We start from the raw sequence: 23,965 nt of genomic DNA, 5'->3' as shown, positions 1-23,965 counted from the left end.
CACATCTGCAGTAGATATCTCCACCTCGAATCTCCTCAGCTCAAGAGTCCTTGAACAGGAGTGCGAGTTGGAGACACTCCAACACACAAGGGAGGGGAAGAAGAATGCTTTTGATCTTAAGTCACAACTCATAGAGAGCAGGTTGGTGTGGCCAGTAGTGTGCAGAGTAAAGAGAATGAGAATCTGCAGTGACTAATCCTATACAACAGGCACAATGTACTTGCTACATGTGAAGATAAGGATAAAGACTGTCAGAAGGACAGCCAGAATGCTGACCATGGAACCTTGGAGCAGGAGGCTGTTCAAAGGAGGGAGGAGGAGGGTAAACGTAAAGTGGTAGTTGTAGGGAATTCAACAATTAGGGGGACAGATAGCATCCTCTGTAAGCAAAATTGAGATCCAGGGTGAGGGTCTTCTTGAACTGGCTTGAAAGAAAATTGGAAAGTGAGGATCCAGTTGTTGTGCTACATGTTGGGACTAACAACAACAATAACTTGGTAGTTGTATAGCACCCTTAATGTAATAAAATGTGCCAAGAATCTTCACAGGGGCATCATAAAACAAAATATGACACTAAGCCACCTAAGGTATATTAGGGTCGATTACCAAAAGCTCGGTCAAAATTGGTAGGTTTTAAGAAATGCCATAAATAAGGTAAATCAGGCAGCGAGATGGAGAGGTTTAGGGATGGAATTTCATAGCTTAGGGCCCAGGCAGTTCAAACCACGGCCACCAATAGTGGAGTGATTAAAATTGAGGATGCTGAAGAGGGCAGAATTAGAGTGCAGATAACTTGGAGGATTGTGGGGCTAGATGAGGTTACTGAGATAAGGAGGGGCGGAGCCATGGAGGACTTTGAAAACAAGGTGAGAATTTTAAAATTGAAGCTTTACTTAACTGGGAGCCAATTTCGGTCAGTGAACAACAAGGGTGATAGGTGAACAGGCCTTGGTGCAAGTTAGGACACAGACAGCAGAGTTTTGGATGACGTCAAGTTTACGGAGCTTAGAATGTGGGAGGCTGGCCAGCAATGTTTTGGATTGTCAAATCTAGAGCTAACAAAGGCATGGATGAGGGTTTCAGCAGATGAGCTGAGGCAGAGGTAGAGTCGAGCGATGTTACGGAGGTGAAAATAAGCAGCCTTAGTGATGTGTTCAGAAGCTCACCTTGGGTACAAAGGCAAGAGTAGGTAAGAATTCCTGTACAGACAGTATTAGAAGCTAGTAGCTATATTAAAAACTGGACCTCAAAGGTTATAATTTCTGGATTATTACCATGTGCAAATCAGCATAGGGATAAGCAGATGAGGGAGGTGAACATGTGACTGAAGCAGTGGTATGGATTAACAGTGGTCCCATTTCATGTACTGGGACAGAAAGGAACTGTACTGTTGGGATGGGTGGTCCTAGTGGAAAGGATAAATAGGGTGGTTACAAGGACTTTAAACTAGTAAATGGGAGGGGGTGGGGAGAGCAATGGAAGGTTCAGGTAGCAAAAATAATAACTCTAAAACAAACGAAACAGAAGAGACTAGAGTAACAATCAGAAATTGTGCTTTAGGCAATACTAGTAATGGAAAAACTAAAAGATGTAAAGTAATTGAACCAGGAGAGAGAAATAAGAAATGTGTGAGAAAAACATTAGAGCAGAAGAACAAGTTAGGGGTGTGTAGCCCAAATAAGCATTCTTTATATAAGCATACGGAGCATAAAGCACAAACTGAATGAATTGCAGGTGCAAGTTCAACTTAGAAGGTATGACATGGTAGCCATTACTGAGATACAGCTGCAAGATGGTCAACACTGGGAACTGAATATACCAAGTCACAAAGTTTACAGAAAGGATAGGGAAACTGGTAGAGGGGAAGGGATCACCTTAACGATTAAGGATGAAATTACTTCAATGATAAGAAAGGATATAACGATAGATAAATAGGCAGTGAGACTATGGGTAGGGCAAGGATTTAAGACTGCAGTGGGAGTTGCATATATGCCCCCAGTAGCAACTGTGAAGTAGCAGAATACATAAAAGTACAGGTTAGAAATGCATGTAGCAGAGGTAGAGTGGTTTTAACAGAGAATTTTAACTTCCATATAGATTGGAACAAGGAGACTAGCATATCTCAGAAAGGTAGTGAATTTCTTGAGTGTGTCCAGGATAGTTTTCTGCAACACATCTTAGTACCAACAATGGGACATGCCATATTGGATCTAATAATGACTAATGAGCCAGATTTAGTTAACAGCCTAACGGTGCATGCACATTATCGAAAAGCGATCTGAATATGATCAAGTGCAACATTGTGTTTGAACGGTAGAAATGTGAAGTAGCTACTAAAATGCTAGATTTAGGTAAAGCTGACTTAAACAGGGTGAGATAGAGACTGTACATAATAAACTGGGCAAATCTGTTAATGGGTGCGTCGACAGAAGATCAGTAGGAGGTGTTCCCAAAAGAATTTAAAGAAATACAGAACCAGTTTATACCCTAAGGCACAAGAGCTCTACTTGCCAAAAGAAAAGCCATGGACAACAAAACAGCTAAGGGACAATATAATACTAAAAGCAGCATACAAAAATGCAAACATAGCACATATCTTGGTGACTGGGAGACACAAAGGACAAAAGGTGACAAAACAGATAATAGCTGTTAAAAGGACTATGAGAAGAAATTTGCAAGGGATATCAAAATCAACATAATTTAAAAAATATTATTAGGAGAAAGAGGGTGGTGAGGAGCAATGCGAGTCCCTTGAAAACTGACAAGTTGAATAATTACTTTGCATCAATAATTACAGCAGAGCATGCTGGACATCCCCAGGAAACTAATGTTGAATCAGGGATGAGGGCCCACCAAAATTAACAAAATAACAGTAATAGAGAAAATAATGGCACTAAAGAGTGACAAATGCCCAGGGCCAGATGGTTGCCATCCCAGGATTTTAAAGGTAGTAAGAACATTGCAGATGTCCTAACTATAATCTAACAATGTTGTCTTGATTGAGGACCGGTGTCTTTAGATTGAAAAACTGCACATGCCGCTGATCAGAGAGAGCCAACAGTGGATTTGTAAAGCTGAGGTCATGCCAGAGAAATCTGATTGAATTTTCTGAAGAGGTGACCGAAGTAGTGGACAGGGGAATATCTACAGATGTTATATTTATGGATTTCCAGAAGTCCCTAATAAGAGCCTGTCAGCTAAAGTTGAAGTTTCTGGAACTGAAGGCAAATAATAGATCTGGTTAGGAAATTAACTGAGCAGCAGGACACAGAGAGTTGGGATAACGGGCAGCTACTCTAATTGGCCGGATGGGACTAGTGGTGTCCCACAGGTTGGGACCTCAACTATTCACCATACTTATTAACTTAAGTGATGGAATACAGAGCCACATATTAAAATTTCCCATGACACAAAGATAGGTGGCATTGAAAGCAGTGTAGACGGAAGCAGAAAATTACAAAGAGATATTAATGGATTAAGTGAAAGGGCAAACTGTGGCAAATGGATTTCAGTATAGGCAAGTGTGAAGTGATCCACTTTGGACCTAAAAAGGACAGATCAGTGTAATTTCTAAGTGGTGAAAAGCTAGAAGTAGTGGAGGTCCAAAGAGACTTAGGGACTCATACATAGATCATTAAAATGTCATGGACAGGTACAGAAAATAATCTAACGGCTAATGAAATGCTCACATTTATAGCTACAATGCTAGAATACAAGGGGGTAGAAGTTATGCCACAGCTGTACAAAACCCTAGTCAGACTGCACCTAGAATACTGTGTTCAGTTCGAGGCACCACACCTTAGGAAGAATATATTAGCCTTGGAAGGAGTGCAGTGTAATTTACCAGAATGATACCTGGACTCCAAGGGTTAAATCACGAGGAGAAATTACACAAATTAGGGTTGTTCTCCTGGAATTTAGACGGTTAAGGGGTGATTTGATCCAAATTTTCAAGCTATTAAGGAAAACTGATAGGAGAGATAGAGAGAAACTATTTACTCTGGTTGGGGAGTCTAGGTTGAGGGGACATAGCTTAAAAGTTAAAGCCAGGTCTTTCAGGAGTGAAGTTTGAAACCTCTCTAGAGCAAAGCAGGGTAGAAGTTTGGAACTCTCTTCCGCAAACAGCAGTTGATGTTGGGTCAATTGTTAATTTAAATCTGAAATTGTTAGATTTATGTTAACCAAAAGTATTGAGATATGGGGCACAGGTGGAATTAGGTCACAGATCATCCATGACCTCATTGAATGGCAGAACAGACTCATGGGTCTAGTACGCAAATCTGTGCACAATATTTCAAATGTGTCCCTATAAAATATGAGTTAAGTATTCTATTTTATTGAGTTATATATAGCTTTATTGTTATTTTGTACACCTCGTTTCTTTGATTTTGGCCCAGATGAAAAACTCTGTTGAGTAGAATATGGGAGCTGTGTTACAAAGTGTATATGTCGAGGCTTGAAGAGCAAAGGGAAGAGATGTTTTTAGGTGGTTATAATTTCAGAAAAGGAGTAGCACCAACATTTAGGAACTGTATTTTATACTTTGATTTATGGCACTAAAACCAAAACAGTGTAAAAAAGTTAAATCAAAGAACAGTAGATAGCAAACAGCAACAAACTTTTTAAGTTTCAGTAAATGTAACCTTTATTCTCTGACTTCTTTTTCACCATGTACAAATACAGATCTACATTATTTTGGTCGTTTCACAGGACAGCCTTGCTTATGAACAGTTATTTAACCACTGAACACATCCCTCACTATGGAACATGATTTGGTTTAATATATTTCTGGCTGACATCTAAAAGAACGAATTATTTAAAATAATGCCTTTCCCACCAGAAATCTGTTGGCCTTTAAAACAGGCCTTAAAGGCAGATTGTAAAACTTGACTACAAAGCCATACAGTCACAATAAAGCAACAATTAAACGTATACTGAGCATTGATTAATGTACAGCCCAAACAATAGTTATTGAGCAAGTTGCGCAGACAATACAGCTCATAAGATACTGCATTCTGACAGGCAGTACTTGGGGTGTCAAATGGCCTTTTTCAGTCCACTATATTCAGCACTTTAAATCCAGTGTTATGTGTTTTGTAATTAATGGGGCTATTCCTAACAGCATGTGCTGTTGATTTATGCACTAAGATAAATCTTAATTACATGAAGTAATACCCTCATTCCAAGACTGGAATGAAAGTGAATGACTGTAATACATTGTAGCTCAATAAAGGTAAAACTTTGCCTATGGTACATTTTCTGTACTAGCCCTCCATTATAGTATATTCAACTATCCAAAATGGTCCTAATCAAGGCCAAAATGTTCAATCTAGTGGTCCTTTAAGATCAAATCCTCTGCCAAGATTCCCCACCTACCAATTTGAAAATCCTGTAAAACTGTTTATTGTTAACGATTTCCATAGCAATATGCAATCCATCTTCAATGGGGTCAAGGGTACAAGTATGCTTCCTTGCTTACAGATTTGTAAATATTGCTGAGATATTCAGACAGCAGCTACCAAGAAGGCACACCTCACAGCTGTCACAGGCAGCTGTTGCATCAGTTCTAATCAAAGGCAGGAAATTCTTTAGCAACTTTTTACATGAAGATGAGGGAGGAAAATCACACAAGTTCCAGAAATACTGACCAGCTACTCCCAGTTATGGGAAGTGTTTATGACAGAACACAATTGGTAAATGCTTTTTTTTTTAAATGTTTCAGCTTCCCATACTCCTTCAAGTCACTAAATGTTGTTACTTTGTGTAAGATAATAAGCACCAGTGTAAAACATATGTATACAAGAAACAGTTACAGTAAAATACTCATCCATCATAGGAAGTGATGCAACTTACTCTTGTTCACAGCTTCTGCAGAGTAAAATCGCAATGAGATCCTCACAACCAAACCTCCTCCTGTTCAATTACACACAACTTCGGGTATCAGCTAAATGCACATTTTCTCCATTTCTTTCTTGATGCTGCTGATGTTTGCTTAAGTATGGCACCATGGGTGCTGACAGCCCTCTGATACCTTGTCCAAATGGTCATTCATCAAATCTTAAAACAGCCTTCTGTGCATACATATATTATATATATATATATATAAATAAATATATATATATAAAATATGTTTATATACACAAACACACACATACTATACATATACATCACATACACACACACACTTTCTAGCAGGAATCATTAAATAGCGATCAGGAGCATGAGCTTTTGCTATTTCCTTTCCAAGGCTAGTTGTGCTCATTTTTAAAATGCAGTGAAGTTTCAGCATATTCACATCATCATTCGGTCAGAGTTCCTCTTTGACCAGCTGGGCAAATCATCCTACAACTGTTTATATGAACCATGTAAAAGATCTACTATAGTCTGCTTTTAATTTACTGAGAATTAACCAGTAACACATTATGAATCAGAAGATGTCTTCACACTAAAAAAAATCAAACTCCAAGATAATATCTACAATATCACCATACGTAATACACACTAAAGTGAATCATTACTTTTATATCTGCTCAATCAAGAACCTGTTCCAGGGAGATGGGATCCTCAATAGCTTTGTTTCCAGATCTACTCTTGCTAGGCAGATATGTTGCACATTTTGCACTTTGGTTAACAACCTCAGCGACACAAAATATTCTGTACAACTGCAACCAAAGTGGTGAGATTTCAAAATTTGACTTCAGGTAGTTGACCACCTTGAGGAAGTGGTTGCAGGCTTCACACAGACCACAGTATAACTTTTCAAAGTTTCATGTTAGCAAGGAGCTGTCAAGACAGCTTCACGCTAAACTTTCATCCATATTTCAACAACAGTTAGCAGAGATCGGCACATGGAAAAAGTTCTGCTTTCACTCGTCTGTAAAGCAGTTAGGAGCCAACAATTATAACTTAGTGCCACTGGTCTGCATCTTCCTAAAGCCAGGAACAGCATGTAATACCACTGCAGTGCAGATCATGCAGCTAATGAAGGCTCCTGTTAAACTTGTCGTCTTTTAAAGCACTTCACAATAGTAGAACAGCATGCAACTGCAGATATTTCTGATACTGTGTTTCTACTAAACAATGGTTCATTTAGATAAATACTAAGTTTTAGATTTAATATACTAGTAGGTATCATCCTTTGAATTGAGGTATATATAACAAACCAATGATAAGCTAAATAATTACAGATAGAAAAATCAAAAGGCCCTCTCTGGAGACTTTTTGAACTGCACTGTGACCATTCCATATTTGTGCCATGACACCACCCTCTGCAGGCAGTCTGCAGGAGGCAGCACATCAGCGAATGTGCTAGTGGTTTAAACATCAGAATATCCACAGTCCTAAGGTAAGTTTCTGCTTCCTTCCACTCCGTAAGGCAGTATGATAAACCTTCCCTCAACGAGTGCTTTGCGCTTGTGAAAATAAGAAAATCCTAATTTCTTTCAAGTGACATTAAGTAGCACTTTGATTCAAATTACAATCTAAATTCAGTTCAAATCTCAATGATCCAAGTCCAAGTAATTTCATTAGAAGTGCTTTGCACTCACACTAGAATGCTGGGTGGACTAGGAGAATGATTAGAATCTAATTTTTGCAAGTGAACCAGGTGTACCTCTTTATATAAGTATCTCAAGATGCCGAACATGATTTCTTCTACCTTATGGGAAGGATAAGACTTCACATGGAACAAATCTGGACCTATTCTTGCTTAGTTTCAATTAGAATATAATTACCCCACATCCTTGAACTCCATCAGTTGTTACTTCATCATCTAGAAAAGATTGTCCCTAGGTGTAACTGAAGTCTGAACACTGGTGTCATTTAAGAAACAGCTAGATGCTGTTATCGGAAGGCAGTAGGGTTGGTATCCTGGAAGGAGGGGTTCAAATGGGCTCAAAAGTCTTTGTTCAAAACTAGATTGAGAATTTTAGACTGGATTCTGATTAATCTAAATTTTACTTCCATGGCATAAACAAGTTAAATAATCTACTAAAACAATATCCAAGTACAGAAGATCTCCTGATACTTTATAAACTGAATATACTGAACCTTTTAATGACTTCTTCACAAATACCAAAACCATATAGAACAGCCTTTGCATAACCATATTCTGATATACCAGTCTTCACTATAACACTTATCGTTTATAGATCCCTTACTATTACTATAGGGAACTATTAGCAACCTTGATAAACCAGTATCTTTTTAAATATGCTTTTGTATGGCAGCATTATAAACAGTGTCTACAGGGGACAACTCCATTTTACATCAGTAATTTGAGGATACAGAATTACCATTAGTATCACTGTTTAATTACAGTATTTTTTATAAACCTGCCTGGACTTATTCAATAAAAACTAAAACAATGGCTCTCATGTTCAAACTCCTGAAAGAAAATTACAGCTTATGAGTCCTGTATTTTTTGTTGTTCAGAGCAATCAGTAACTACTCACTAAAGTGTATTCCCATATGAAGTTGGCAGTGATTGTAACAATTTGATTTTTCAATATTTGGAAGAAAAACAGAGCAGGCAGTATCCAAATTTGATTTCTAGTCAGTGCCTATCCAGAGGCTCAGGCACTGGCTTGATGTACAATTGGTTCAGTGTCCTGAAGGAAAGGAAGTAACTTGCTTTTATACAACATTCTAACACAGCCTCAGATGTCTCAAAGCACTTCCTGTCTCTGATTTTGGGACATAATCCAGGGTCATCACTTCTAATTGTTATCTAGTGATTCCTGCTATATGTGTATGTTATATAGAATGGGAATAGGCTCCACTGATTTTATTTATTTATTTAGAGATACAGCATTGAAACAGGCCCTTCGGCCCACCGAGTCTGTGCCGACCAACAACCACCCATTTATACTAATCCTACATTAATCCCATATTCCCTACCATATCCCCACCACCTACCTACATTAGGGGCAATTTACAATGGTCAATTTACCTATCAACCTGCAAGTCTTTGGCTGTGGGAGGAAACCGGAGCACCCGGCGAAAACCCACGCGGTCACAGGGAGAACTTGCAAACTCCACACAGGCAGTACCCAGAATTGAACCCGGGTTGCTGGAGCTGTGAGGCTGCGGTGCTAACCACTGCGCCACTGGTGATATATCACCAAGATTATATTTTCCTACTGATGTTCGAATGTCAAGGCTAATAAGTGAAATATATTTGGACAAAAAAATGAAGGTGCTCATAGTACTGTGTCTGGCAAGGTAACTTAGGACAGGAGAAAGCTGACTGTGAAAAAAGCAACGAGAAAAAAAAATGGTGAAGCAGTGAGTTGCTGAAACTTAGCTCTTAGCAAAATGAAAGTGAAGAGCCTTAAATGTACTCAGGATATTTATTGTAGATGGAAGGCCAATTGTGAACATGTGCAATTAATTATAATGGCAGAAATAATCTGTCTATCTTTCAAATTAAATTTTAAAAATTAGTTGCAAATGTTCTCAAAAATCGATCTTATCAGTTATCAAGTTGATTAATTTCAGAATGAGTGCATGAAACATTTAAAAGAGAGAATTATTATAGTAACTAGTCTGGAAGGAAGGGATAAATCCAGAGAAAATGAACAATAAATGTGAAGATAACAGAGGGTGAGTGAAAATGTGAGAGTAAGTGAGTGGAACACATCTCAGTGAAAATGGAAATAAACTTACAATGCTGACCCAGAAGAAATTCTAAAGATTGCTGGATCGAAAAGCTAATCACTATGTGAAACAAAAAGCAAATCAGTGCAGATACGAGAAATCTGAAATTAATAATAAAACGCTGGAAACAATAGGTCGGACAGTATCTGTGGAGAGAGAAATGTAAGGTTAATGGTTCAGCTTAATGACCTTTAGTCAGAAATTTATGGATTGTTTATTTTTTCTTCTTTGCCTGAAGGCGACAGCTCTTGCTCAAGTGCAGTTCACAGATAGCCGTTCTATATCTTGGCCAAAGGTCATTCTTCACTTGTGCGTCTAGACAGTGACTTCTGGCAGTCCAGTTAACTATACAGGTTATATCCAAGCCCTAGCTCAATCGCATGATAACTCACAGGGGTCACATGATAGTGACCCAAAGCTAGAACCCTGACTGAACTTTACTCTCCTTAGCCCAAGGACATTCATTTTAGTTGTAGCTCTCCAAGTCCAGCCTTGGCTGCAATCAACTGGTCCAGTGTAAACAGAGAGTTAAATCAGGTATATTTGATCGGTATAATTTGATATACCTTTTTCACATTGTAAACCTTTTGGCCAGTAACAGTAGTGTTCTGCAGAGCATCAGTTCTACTTTTAAGAATCTAGATACGCAATAAGAAAGAAAAATCCTTCTTGGTATATGCATAGTACATTAACATGGACTATTCATAAATGTATTTAATTTCCCAGGAAATAACCATAACCTTATCTGCATGAAGAATAGCAATGCTGTATTTGGTTATTTCAGCATTGTAGAACCTCTAATGTTTGCATCCAGAAAGCTTCAAATTCCAATTATTCTTACCTGTCTTTCCTTGCAGCTGTTTGCTTTCCTTTTAATATTTACCTAAATAAATTCCATTTAAAACAGTCCATATGAATATGGTTAATTCATGATCCATACTGAACATGGAAGCTCAAGGTAAGTATGCATTGCGAATGTTACCAGAGCTGTGACTGTTTTAGCGCTCAGTCTAAGTAGTTTCCATGAATAAAAAATGAGAAATTTCTGACTCAGGACAAGCAAGTAAAAACTCCCAAGATATCAAATTTCAATATCTGCGTTTGGGATCCAAATCAGTAGGTGAGATCATAACTTACATTGTTCCACAACTGATGATACTATAATAAGGACCAAATGCATTCCCACAACATCAGCATTAAAGTTGCTATCAAAAGTTCTTTAAAATGAAAACAAGATTTCCAATTTACAAACATTAACCATGGGTTTCTAACTCTTTCTCAAATGACAAATATAAACAGTACCAAATTTGCTTGAAGAAAAGTACTTAAGTAGTTAAAAAAACTATTTAAATAGTTACTGACCCACTTTACTATCCTCTCATTATATGAAATTTAAAACAGCAGTGTAAAAAATACACATAGTATTTCTTTTGCACCCTCTATTTAATATTTGTCGATATGCTTTCTGTATTAGTGTTGTAATCCAGGTCTTAAAGACCTGTTCTAACTACTTAGAGAACAAGCTCACATGGTTAAAATGAAGGCAATATAGGATTATCAGTGACAACTAGCACCACACAGATAGCTACTTGGATCTCTAAACAGCCATATAGAGATATATAGGAAACAGGTACAACAATGGGTGCCAATCTTTAACATATGAATTCAAGACACAAGTCAGGAAAAAACTTAGGGTGACGTCAAGTACTAGTTAATCTTTGAATATGTATAGCTAAATCTGCTCATCACTGAGCATCCTCCCGTAGCCTCAGCTGATAAGAAGGCTAGTTTCTTTTGCAGGAGTGATCAACTGCCTAAGATTATAGGGTAAATTCATTAATTGATAATCATTCAGATTAGCATTTTTTCCCATCCAGGTTGCTACTGGAAAGTATCCAGAGTCAGGAAAAGTACTGCAGGTACTTTTTTTTATAGTTATCAATATGTAAAAATGTATTTTCCTTACTTAAAAAAATACCAGTTTTATTCCATCCATAGACACTGATACCCTACAGTACCTTGTCCAAGTGGCCAATCATGATGTCAGTGACTAGGAAGCGAGTTTCAGCAGGATGTTCAACCACAAGGATCATCAGCTTTGAACCTGATTCTATAATCACCACTGGCCAGGCACAAGAACCTTTAGAAAGAACTGTTCGATAACGATCAGGAATTGGAACCTGGTCAATATGCTCCTCCCTAACCTGAGGTGCTGCAGAAAAATGGTGCTCTACCACCCTCCCAGCTAAGATCAGTTGACTTGTAACAACCAGAGTTCAAAGCCAGGACCTCCTTGCTTCGGATGGCTCAGTTCCTCACCATTTTAACCAACTGACCTATTTGGGGAGCAGCAATTTTGTTTTGATAATACATGTTAAGTATCTGTGACAGGGGGAGTAGCGTAATGTTAAGATATTTTCTTCACAAATTTGTAGTTAGCTGTCAACTTATAAGTGAGACTCAAGATTAGCATCACCATTCTTGCCCTAGCTATTGTATGAGTTAGCTCATAGCAGTGCAGGGTAACTATCCTCACAGAGGAAATAACAGGGCAATGTGTTATACCCAAGGGTTCAGCAGTTTTCTGTTGGCAGTTGAATCATGGAGAGGTCTGTGTGTGGCTGGCTCAATTCGTGTTTAAGTAAAGGTGGCAGCTAAAGCAGAAAATATAGAGTAGTACTTTTGAGAAACTTGTTAAGAACTGCACATTAGCTTGAACTTTAGAACGAAAGTACATCTGCAACTTGAACTGGATGCAACAACTAGCACACTTTAAATTTATTTTAAAAAATTTATTATTTTCAAATGAATATCTTTGATGCAAGTGCATTTGCATCACTACTATTTTGTGAATAGGTCCACTATTATCACAATGCTAGTGTAAATACATCCAATGCAATAGTAAAAAAGTTACAAATCTGGCACATACTAGAATACCAAACATCAAGGCAAGCCAATGACTAGTAGAATTTTAGTTCAGTGAACATCTTTCCAGCAGGAATCATTCAGTATAACACCCTGCTGATCTTAGAATATGTAGGTAGGTAGGGAAATATGAATTCCAATTGCTGCTGCATTGAGCAGTGAATGCTACATTTTTTAAAACTAGAGTTTTACTGAACAGCTGAACACATATCCATGCCTAAACAAACCATTCTCTGCTTGGACTAACTAAATACAAAGGCTATTGTTACTTTTTGTTGCAATCGTCAATAAGTGGGAAGTTAGTTATGAGGAATGGGGACCTAGCATTGAGCAGTCCCAGGTCAGGTATTGGATGATAAGTTGCAGAATAAAGTTACCATTGTTAAGTCTTACAATGTGCTACAGCCACACTTCAGAATACTTACTTCGCCAGTGTAACATTTTTCCATCTGACATCTTTTAGCCTTTTGAGCAACACTGCCAATTAGTACTGAATTAGGGACAATATTGTGTAATAGCTGCCAAAAACTGAAATGAGACTGCCCAAACATTAATTTAGACCGTTTATGATCAACTGACAGAAGACTTTCACCCCATCACTCTAAGCTACATCTGAAACTTGATTTCAAGGTATCTAATCCACTACACCGCTCCAATAGTTAACTTTAAATTGCAAGGTTAATTTGAACAATGAATTGTGGAATTATTAAATCCTAGAAGGATTGTGTCCGTCATATCCAGTAACTTCACTGGGTAGAGTTATTCCTAGGAATAATAGAACTACTGGAGGAGATTAATGTAATAGTCATTCACTCAGTCAGTCACCCCTGGGAATCATGCTCCTTGGGACTGCAGAAATCTTATCAGAACAAACACCATCATAAGATTTACACAATGTTGCAAGATGTCAAAGTCAAACTATTAATTTAAAAAAGCTGGTGATTTATGATTAAAAGATCATGTGGCACTGTAGTTTCAAATGAGTCAATGAGTCAAAAAGATAATGGAATTTAAGTTCATTCAGAAAGGCTTGGTGGACCACCAGACTGACTTTGACTACAGAGCTCTGTTGAACTAATAACCCAATTATTTAAATACCAAATTAGAGGATTGCCTTCCTTTTGTTAAAGGTCTACTGACATTTTCCCCCCCGACAGATTCTTAGGATTTTGGAAGACAAAATTTTCCTTAATTTATTTACTGCAGTCCAACGTTTGTTTGCCTTACTTCCAGAAGGTGGAGCTAGTGAACAGAATGCAGCTACACTCCAATAAAATGTAATTTCTTAAAATGTTGGACCATCTTGAACATGTCAGAGTTGAAATGATTTAAAATGACGCTGAAAATAAAACAAATGTATAACCAAAAACAACAAATTGAATGTTATCGCATTATTAAAAAAAACACTGATAGTGACTTTTGAGATCAACATTTTAAAGGCTGACTGTAAAATTCTCCAGTTAAGTGGCACATGCCTTCACTATCAACTGGCTAGTTTGATTGAAGCAAGCTGAGTCAACACAACTCCATGAAACACACCAAACATATAGTGTGAAACTATCAAAGAAATAAATATCACCTTAGCAGATAAATCATGTTGTCTGATCACTAAGGCTGTGGTTTTTGTCAGCATGCAGTAGCTCAGCTAAACTTCCCACCAACATTTAAAAAAATAATTTTCTCTATAGCTAACATTTATTTTGTAAATGTGTGCTCATCTGAATGAGACCCGATAGCACCAGCAAACACATTTTCTTGTTTTGCCTCATGCACATCTAGGTTAGGTATGGCCCAGGTCGAACACAAAGCAGTGTACCCGTGTTGCAGTTCCATTTGCAACAGACTCTATCCGGTGGGTTCTATGATCAAAAATTAATGCTGAATTCAGAGACGATTTCATTCAGATCTTGATTTGTGTGCTCAAATTCATTTTGTATGACTCACTGTGTCCCGAGCTAGTTTCACGACCAGGTACTAGATGGGAGAGGACGATGGTCTAATAAACCACAAACCCTTATTCCATGTAAGATATAGATACCCTCATTCATTCTAGCTGGATTGTATTTGAACTGTTCTGGAGGTGAAATGACAATATTCCAACACATTGTAACATCCACTTCCCGGGCAATGATTCATTCACAGATATATATTGATGTTCATTTATCAATTTAAATGAAGGCTTGCTATTAGGTTATCGTTGAACAAGTGCTCGGAAGAAGCAGACTTATTCAATGAACTGAACTTACAAGCCCACAAGGTGCATCCATTATAGCACATAGCAACTACTCCTTTCAGTGATCACCTACTTCTAGGTGTGGAACTAGATTAAGTATTCAACGTCAGCAACATGCTAGATGAATTTGCTAATCTTGTATTTCGTGAACATCACAATAAAAATCTACATATAACTAGGTTTACTGAGGTCAGAAAATAACTGGCCTTGCAGTAGATTTAACTGGAATTCTTGTGTGGACCTGAGCATGCCAGTTGTGTGTCCCAGGTATAAATCCAAGTATAGCTATGCTAAGGATATTGGGAAGAAGAGCATGTGGTTCAATTTTCAACCTGTTCAAGTTCATTTTACTCAGTATGAATAACCTATAAGTACCCAGGAATTATGCATCTTGCATCGGTGAACTAAGTTGACTCCACCCATATGTATACAACAGACACACACGCACACTCACATTCATTTTGAATATCTGTCTTCTACTGAAATGAAGGCAGCTTTTCACTTTTCTTAACAAAGCTCCTGTCAGAGGCAAACCATAAATGGACACTCCATTCACCGAATGTGTGTGGAATCTGATGGTTGCAAGGTCTGTAACACATGTTTGCTAGGTGGTGGCATAATCTCTCTGATTTCTCCTGGTTCCAAAGGAACAGGGCCACATGGATCATGTTCATTACAGCTAAGTCGGCCATCTAGTTTGGAGATGAAGAGCGCTCCGTCCCTGTGATCCATGCAGAAAGAACTGGGGCACAGCTCACAGAAAGAGACAGCCTCTTTTCCACACACATCACATTGATGCCATGGACATTCCCATTTACCTATTGACAAAACATAACAGGAAAAATGATCAGAAATCTTATGCAGGAAGGCACATTTCTCAACATGATGTGTACCAAGAGTAATAGCACAACAAACCAACAATTTCTATTTATATAGTGCATTTAATATAGAAAAACGTCCCAAAATGGCTTAACAAGAGTAATATGAATAACATTTTGACATTTTTCAACACTGAGCTACAGAAGGAGAAATCAGGAGAGATAACCAAAAGCTTGATCAAAGAGGTAGATTTTAAAGAGTATCCTAAAAGAGAGAGAAGTAGAGAGGTGAAAAATTTAGGGAGGGAATTCCAGAGCTTAGGGCCAAGGCAGCTGAAAGCATGGCACCACTGGTAGCGTGATTAAAATTAGGGATGTGCAAGAGGCCAGAATTTTAGCAATACAGAGATCTTGAAGGCTTATAGGGCTGAAGGAGATTATACAGATTGGTAGGGTGAGGCCACGGAGGGAATTGAAAAAAACAAGGGTGATTTTAAGATAAAGACCAGTGAAGGTCAGCAAGCATATGACTTCTTCCAGCACTTTGGTTTTATTTCAGCAAGCACAGGAACAGTTTTGTTTCGCTCCTACTGGAATAATGATAGTTATCTTGAAGGACAAACTGTAAACTTGCCATGAAGACAATGGGCTGGACGGGCAGGCCGAAGAGCCACCGCAATCTCAAGTGCAGCGGCTCATTTAATTAGCCGAGGTGGGCCACCCCGCCGCTTCACGTGGCGGGGGGGGGGGGGGGGGGGGGGGCAGATGTCCGTCCCCGGCAATGGCATCAGCTGCCTATGCGCAGGCGCTGACGCTATTTTTAAAGGGCTGTCAGCCCTACCGGCTTATTTAAATATTTAAAGACAGATTGAATAAAATTAAATAAATACATTTGTCATGCTGGACCCCCACCTACCAAGAATGAGGCATATTAATTTTGCCATATGGACATTAAATTTCAAACTGTTGTTGAAGCGAAGAAAGGACTTGTTAAAAAAAATCACCAGGCCCTTGGCTGGAAAAACATTTTTTGCATACTAACAGCCAGTGCTTGGAAGGACAAAGGGTCTATTCCCTGCTCCAATTTAACCCACAATAGACTTTGAGCACCAGGTGTTGTGTGTATGAGACATTCCAGGGTCAGCTAAGACCAGAGAATCCACAAACAGACGTGGTCAGACCAGCTAGTCACATGACTAACCTGCTTGGCAACCTGGGTTTTTCTGAATTGTACAGTTTGAACTCAAATGTGTCTGTTTGCTCCTGGACTGAAAAGACCTCTCCTGTCTGGCTCTCCATCTCTTTCTCACAGAACTCCAAATCCACTGAAGACACATGAATCCCAAGAGAGAAAATTCTCCTACAGCGAACAAGGTTTAAGAAGAATACGGGGCCCCAAAAAAAAGCAATATCTACCTACAATCAAGGACTCAAGAATGAGCTTGAAGAACCGTAACAAAAACCCTCTCCAGAGATTGCCTCAAACTTTTCCACTTTATTTTTCTTCTGCTCTTTTCTGTCTCTATCTGCTTGTGTGTATCGCGTTATGCTAGCGTGGGCGCCTCATGTATCCATAGGCATTAACCGAATTAAGAGTTTAAGTTTAATAAATTTCAACCTTTCTTCTTTAAACCTAAGAAAACCTGTTTGTGCTGGTTTCTTTGCCTTATAATTGGAAAGCGGTGAACAAGGATTCACCAAGGGGGAGCTAAAACAGGGTGTTTTAAAAAAATTAAAACCCTCCTGTTACGGTAAGACCTGGTGAAGGCTGGGGGGGGAACCTTAGACCCCTTTCTCACCTGGTCATGACACATTTCTTTTGCCTCTCTCCCACACCCCCACAATAACAATTAAATTAACTATTTGCCCTTCGCCTCCAAAACACTTACCTGTAACGTCTGATCTTCCCCCCCCAAACTGCATAAAGTTTAAAGTACAACCCTTCCCACCATCCCCTACACCCATGATGTTTATTTGACCTCGTCCACAGCCCCCCCTACCCTCCCCGCACTGATACTCTTACCTCCTCCCTCCTCCCCACCAGTGTGGCACCTCGTTTCTCTGGATGGGGATCCGAAGGTGTGGGAGTGCCGGCCACCGGGCCAAAGATTGCGGTGGACCATCAAGATTAAGGGTAAGTATATGCAAATCTATTAATTTTATTCATTTGCATATGGTAATTGTGGTGCTGAGCGGCGGGGTGGTCGCCACGGTGTCCGCCACTGCTGGACAATTGGGCCGGACCCTGCTGTTGTCGAGGTGCGTGGCGGGACTCATGTGGGGCCATCTTCAGGACCCCCACCACAGATCCCAACATCGAGGGCACCTTAAAATTCAGCCAAATGACTTAATTCTTTTAATTAAGCACCATTCTTTAAGTTTTCAGGAAAAAAATTGAAGAGGATGCATGTATTTCACTATATTCATAGTAGTGTACTGTAAAAATGTTACATCATCCTCTACAAGTATAGCCTTGCTCATTCTTTGCGTGAAGATCAACATCTACAAACAAATTAGAATTGTCATTCCGTGCAAGCTGAATAAAAAAATACTTAAGGACACTGTCCCTTTAAAAAGTTTGGATCAATAAGAATGATTTTTGGTCAAGGATTCTGCTCAACTCCATTGTATATTGGGCTTTGTTTTGAACTAAACTCTAATGATTTTGAACAGAGATGCCAACAGAACTAATTCTTAATTTAACATGAACAAAATTATAAAAACAAAAGCATTTCCAAACAGCCGTCAATCAGAAAAAAAGTTGAAACTAAGGTTTGGTCGAAGCCTACAGGACAAGTGATGTACAGCATACAAGTTTAAAGGGTGAACAAGAGGGGTGGCTGTGTAATCTGCTTTAAAGAGAATGAACATTAGAGCGGCACAGTGGCGCAGTGGTTAGCACCGCAGCCTCACAGCTCCAGCGACCCGGGTTCTGTTCTGGGTACTGCCTGTGCGGAGCTTGCAAGTTCTCCCTGTGTCTGCGTGGGTTTCCGCTGGGTGCTCCGGTTTCCTCCCACAGCCAAAGACTTGCAGGTTGATAGGTAAATTGGCCATTATAAATTGCCCCTAGTGTAGGTAGGAGAATGGTGGGGATGTGGTAGAGAATATGGGGTTAATGTAGGATTAGTATAAATGGGTGGTTGCTGGTCGGCACAGACTCGGTGGGCTGAAGGGCCTGTTTCGGTGCTGCATCTCTAAAATAAAATAACATCTAAACATAAAGAATATGATGTAAATTGTGTATCGTAGTTATTAGTACTTTTCCTTGACTTCATTTTAAAAAAACATTTGTTTGCAGAGATTATGTAGCTCAATACTGTGGTGATGTGTTTCAATGTCTTACTAGATATTAGCACTTCCATAATTCATAACATTGAAGGAGATAGCGAATAGTGAGGCACAAGTCAGGCCAGCACAGAGAGAAGCATGAGAATGGGATCGTTAGTATTTCTACAGCAAGGCACTGATTCAGATTACACAGCAGCATAAAAGAACAAAGAAAATCTAAAGAGATGAAGAAAACAATGAGAACCGAAGGTATGATCTGGAAATAGTACATGGAAAAGCATGGACAGGGTGGATAGGGAGCAGCTGTTCCCCTTAGTTGAAGGGTCAGTTACGAGGGGTCACAAGTTTAAGGTGAGGGGCAGGAGGTTTAAGGGGGATTTGAGGAAGTACTTTTTTACCCAGAGGGTGGTGACGGTCTGGAATGCCCTGCCTGGGAGGGTGGTAGAGGCGGGTTGCCTCACATCCTTTCAAAAGTACCTGGATGAGCACTTGGGCGGCGCAGTGGTTAGCACCGCAGCCTCATAGCTCCAGCGACCTGGGTTCAATTCCGGGTACTGCCTGTGTGGAGTTTGCAAGTTCTCCCTGTGTCTGTGTGAGTTTCCTCCGGGTGCTCCGGTTTCCTCCCACATGTCAAAGACTTGCAGGTTGATTGGTAAATTGGCCATTATAAATTACCCCTAGGATAGGTAGGTGGTAGGGAAATATAGCGACTGGTGGGGATGTGTTAGGAATATGGAATTAGTATAGGATTAGTCTAAATGGGTGGCTGATGGTCGGCACAGACTCGGTGGGCCGAAGGGCCTGTTTCAGTGCTGTATCTCTAAAAAAAAAAGAAACAGGTTGGCCTAAAGAGTGAGTGACTATCTTGGGAAAGGCAACAGTCTATCCTGGAAAATATAGCAACATATAATCTACAAAGCAACACATAATAGCTTTCAATTCGCTGGGGTAAGTTAATTTGTATTATTATTCACAGCACTACAGATGCAGATGAGTCTCGGGAGTATGAATGTGGTTGGCGAATAAAACAGGGTGACAATTATAGGGTTAGGGACAATTAAAGGGAAGTGTCACAATAGTGGGACAAAAATTCAGAAAGCCTTTGATGAATCTCAATAGGTATCTCAGCCCATTTGTAGGGGCGGAAGATTATGAAGTGACAGAAAAACGGCAAAGGAAACAAAATGATCAAGGTGAATGTTACAGAGTAGCTCAATACCCAAACCTGTTTAAAGAGTGGTGAAATTGAAATGATTTTGTAGTGGCTGTGAAGAGAACCTCCATTGCACTGTCCCCTTAAGCCCACATGTAGCATGCCTGAAAGGAGGTGAAGGCGGGACTTGAGGCCACAGCTGACCAGTACTGCCAACAGCTAGGACAACCCTATGGTGCACGTGAGCATGTTAGAGCAGATGGCAGTCTCCACTCCAGCTTTCAGCTGACCAAGATTCTGTGAAAAGCATTCCCCATCGCCATTGTGATGTGACAATGTCTGCAACATGGTTGGTAGCATCTTGGCTGGTGCAGCCAAGCAAGCTTCGTTACCTGATAAACCACACCTTTTTCATGCAATATTATGTAAAGCATGACTTTATGGGTAGAATTATGAAATAGAAAAGGGTTTAAGACTGTAGCGGGAGTTGTATATAGCACCCCTGGTAGTAGCGGTGAAGTGGTAGCTTGTATAATTGCTGAGATTAGACAAGCATGTAGCAAAGGTAGAGTGGTTTTAATGGGGGATTTTATATTTTCATATAGATTGGGATAAGCAGATGAGTACACGTCAGAATGGTTGTGAACTTCTTGAGTATGTCCAGGATAGTTTTCTAAAACAATATGTCAGATTTAGTTAACCTAACTGTGTGTGAACATTTATCTAATAATGCTCATAATATGATCAACACAGTTTTGAAAGGAAGAAATGTGAAGCAGCTACTAAAATTCTAGATTTATGTAAGGCTGTCTTCAATGGGATGAGACAGTGATTTCCCACAGTAAACTTGGCAAATCTGCTAATGGATAAAATGACAGAGTTCAGTGGGAGGTGTTCAAAAAAGAATTTCATGTAATAGGGACCAGTTTATACCTCTAGAAACAAGAGTTCTACTTGCTGAAAAGACAGCAATGGACAACTAAGGAGGTAAGAATGCAAAAAAAAAAGCACAGATCCTGGCGATTGGGAAAGATATAAGAGCAGCAAAAGGTGACATAGCAGATAGTTATGAGTGATGAAAAGAGAGTATCAAAATCAAAACAAAATTTTTTACAATTACATTAGGAAAAAGAGGGTGACCAGAAGCAAAGGTGTCAATGAAAAAAGGAAATTGCAGGCAAGCTGAATAATTACCTTACTTCAATATTTACAGTAGAGAAAGTCAGCATGCTAGAGATCCCAAGGAAACTATTACTGATTTAGAGCCAGGGGGGCAAGAAACAGAGATCTGCCCTGGGTGATAAAGTCATTGGCCCTGATTTTAATTGGCCTGGAGATGGGCTCTCGAAGCTGGAGGGTGGGGGTGGGGGTGGGGGTGGGGGGTGGGGGTGGCAATCAGAAGCCTTCCAACTTGAAAGCAGCAGGCTGCAATAGAGGGCAAGTAAGGGAGAAGTGGTTCAAAATAAAGGTGGTCTCAATTCAACTTTTTTAAACTAAAATTAAAAAATGGATCTTGCAGCGAGGCCACCATTCACAGGGTGTACTGGGGGATGCTTCTCTATAGGGGGGCCTGCAACGCTCCTGCACCCAGGCAGACAGGGAGGGCTTCTAGGCCTGCCTGGAGCACTGGCCCCCGGTCTGCTACAAAGAGGCAGCCTCCAGGCACCTAAACTGGCCCCCATGGCCTGCGGACTCCTGGAGGTCAACTGGAAAATTCAAGTCGGCCACTTTTAATTGGCCTAAATGGGCTCTTAACGAGCGGTGTTGGCTACTGCATTCAACAGAACTTTTTTAGCCAGCATGTAACAAGCCCAACGAGAGGGGGCGCAATTCGAGATTTAATCTTCGGTAATGAAGCTGGGCAAATGGATGAAGTTAACAGTGGGTGACCATTTTGGAGATGGTGACCATAATACAGTTAGTTTTAGCATAATCATGGAAAAGGACAAAGATAAAACAAGAGTAAAAGTTCTAAATTGGGGGAAAGCAAATTTTATGAAACTGAGAGGTGATCTGGCAGAAGTAGACTGGATACAGCTACTTGAAGGAAAATCAGTGGCAAACCAGTGGGAGGCATTCAAAAGCGAGATACTACAGGCACAGTGTAGGCATGTCCCCACAAAGATAAAGGGTGGTACTGCCAAATCTAGACCCCCTGGTTAGCTAGAAGCTTACAGGGTAACTTAAAGCAGAAAAAGAAAGCTTATGATGATCACAAAAAACTTAATACTTTAGAAAGCCTAGAGGAGTATTAAAAAGTGCAGGGGTGAAGTAAAAAAGGAAAGTAGAAAAGCGAAGAGAGGACATGAAACATTATTGGCAGGTAAGATCAAGGAAAACCCGAAGATGTTTTATCAGTACATTAAGAGCAAAAGGAAAGGGTAGGGCCTATCAATGATGTAGAAGGGAACTTATGCTTGGATGCAGAAGATGTGGGCAGGGTTCTCAATGAGTTTTTTGTCTCTGTCTTCACAAAGAAGAGGGTTGATGCAAACATTGCAGTTAAAGAGGAGTGTGAACCGATAAGCATAATGAGAGAGGAAGTACTAGAGGGTCTTACATCCTTGAAAGTGGATAAGTCACCAGGGCCGGATGGATTGCATCCCAGGTTGTTAAAGGAAGCCAGGGAGGAAATAGTGGATCACAGAATCACAGAATAATACAGTGCAGAAGAGGCCCTTCGGCCCATCGAGTCTGCACCGATGCATTAAAACACCTGACCTATGTACCTAATCCTATTTGCCAGCACTTGGCCCATAGCCATGAATGTTATGACGTGCCAAGTGCTCATCCAGGTACTTTTTAAAGGATGTGAGGCAACCTGCCTCTACCACCCTCCCAGGCAGGGCATTCCAGACTGTCACTACCCTGAGTAAAAAAGTTCTTCCTCAAATCCCCCTTAAACCTCCCACCCCTCACTTTAAACTTGTGACCCCTCGTAACTGACCCTTCAACTAAGGGGAGCAGCTGCTCCCTATCCACCCATGCCCCTCATAATCTTGTACACCTCGATCAGGTCACCCCTCAGTCTTCTCTGCTCCAGTGAAAACAACCCAAGCCTATCCAACCTCTCTTCATAGCTTAAATGTTCCATCCCAGGCAACATCCTGGTGAATCGCCTCTGCACTCCTCCAATGCAATCACATCCTTCCTATAATGTGGCGATCAGAATTGCACACAGTACTCCAGCTGTGGCCTTACCAAAGTTCTGTGCAACTCTAACATGACCTCCCTGCTTTTGTAATCTATGCCTCGATTGATAAAGGCAAGTGTCCCATATGCCTTTTACACCACCCTATTAACCTGTCCTGCTGCCTTCAGAGATCTATGGACAAACACGCCAAGGTCCCTTTGTTCCTCGGAGCTTCCCAGTGTCAGGCCATTCATTGAATACTTCCGTGTCACATTACTCCTTCCAAAGTGTATCACTTCACACTTTTCAGTGTTAAATTCCATCTGTCACTTTTCTGCCCATTTGACCATCCCGTCTATATCTTCCTGTGACCTAAGACACTCCACCTCACTGTTAACCACTCGGCCAATCTTTGTGTCATCCGCGAACTTACTGATCCTACCCCCCACATCGATGTCGTTTATATAAATGACAAACAATAGGGGACCCAGCACAGATCCCTTTGGTACGCCACTGGACACTGGCTTTCAATCACTAAAACAGCCGTCTGTCATCACTCTCTGTCTCCTACAGCTAAGCCAATTTTGAATCCACCTTATCAAGTTACCTTGTATCCCATGTGCATTTGCTTTCTTGATAAGTCTCCCATGTGGGACCTTGTCAAAGGCTTTGCTGAAATCCATGTAAACTACATCAACTGCACTACCCTCATCTTCACACCTGGTCACATGCTCAAAAAATTCAATCAAATTTGTTAG

General features: G+C 40.1%; 1 protein-coding gene across 8 annotated transcripts in view; it reads right to left on the bottom strand.

Annotated features, from left to right (window-relative positions):
- LOC137375825 (histone-lysine N-methyltransferase NSD2-like) overlaps positions 1–23,965 on the bottom strand; it is a 311,894-nt gene that overhangs the window by 17,053 nt on the left and 270,876 nt on the right. For 6 of the 8 annotated variants that reach the window (XM_068043335.1, XM_068043334.1, XM_068043332.1 and 3 more), the window contains one exon: positions 4,469–15,633. In XM_068043335.1, the coding sequence (XP_067899436.1) occupies positions 15,368–15,633 (266 nt within the window). In that variant the 3' untranslated portion in view covers positions 4,469–15,367. Of the gene's footprint in view, positions 1–4,468; positions 15,634–23,965 lie in introns of those variants that run through there. The other 2 variants (XR_010976069.1, XR_010976070.1) reach the window with 1 other exon arrangement.

Source organism: Heterodontus francisci, chromosome 12 (assembly GCF_036365525.1).
Source record: "Heterodontus francisci isolate sHetFra1 chromosome 12, sHetFra1.hap1, whole genome shotgun sequence".
Taxonomy (NCBI): Eukaryota; Metazoa; Chordata; class Chondrichthyes; order Heterodontiformes; family Heterodontidae; genus Heterodontus; species Heterodontus francisci.
Note: the sequence above shows the minus strand (reverse complement) of the source record. Positions and strands in the feature narration are given on the sequence as shown.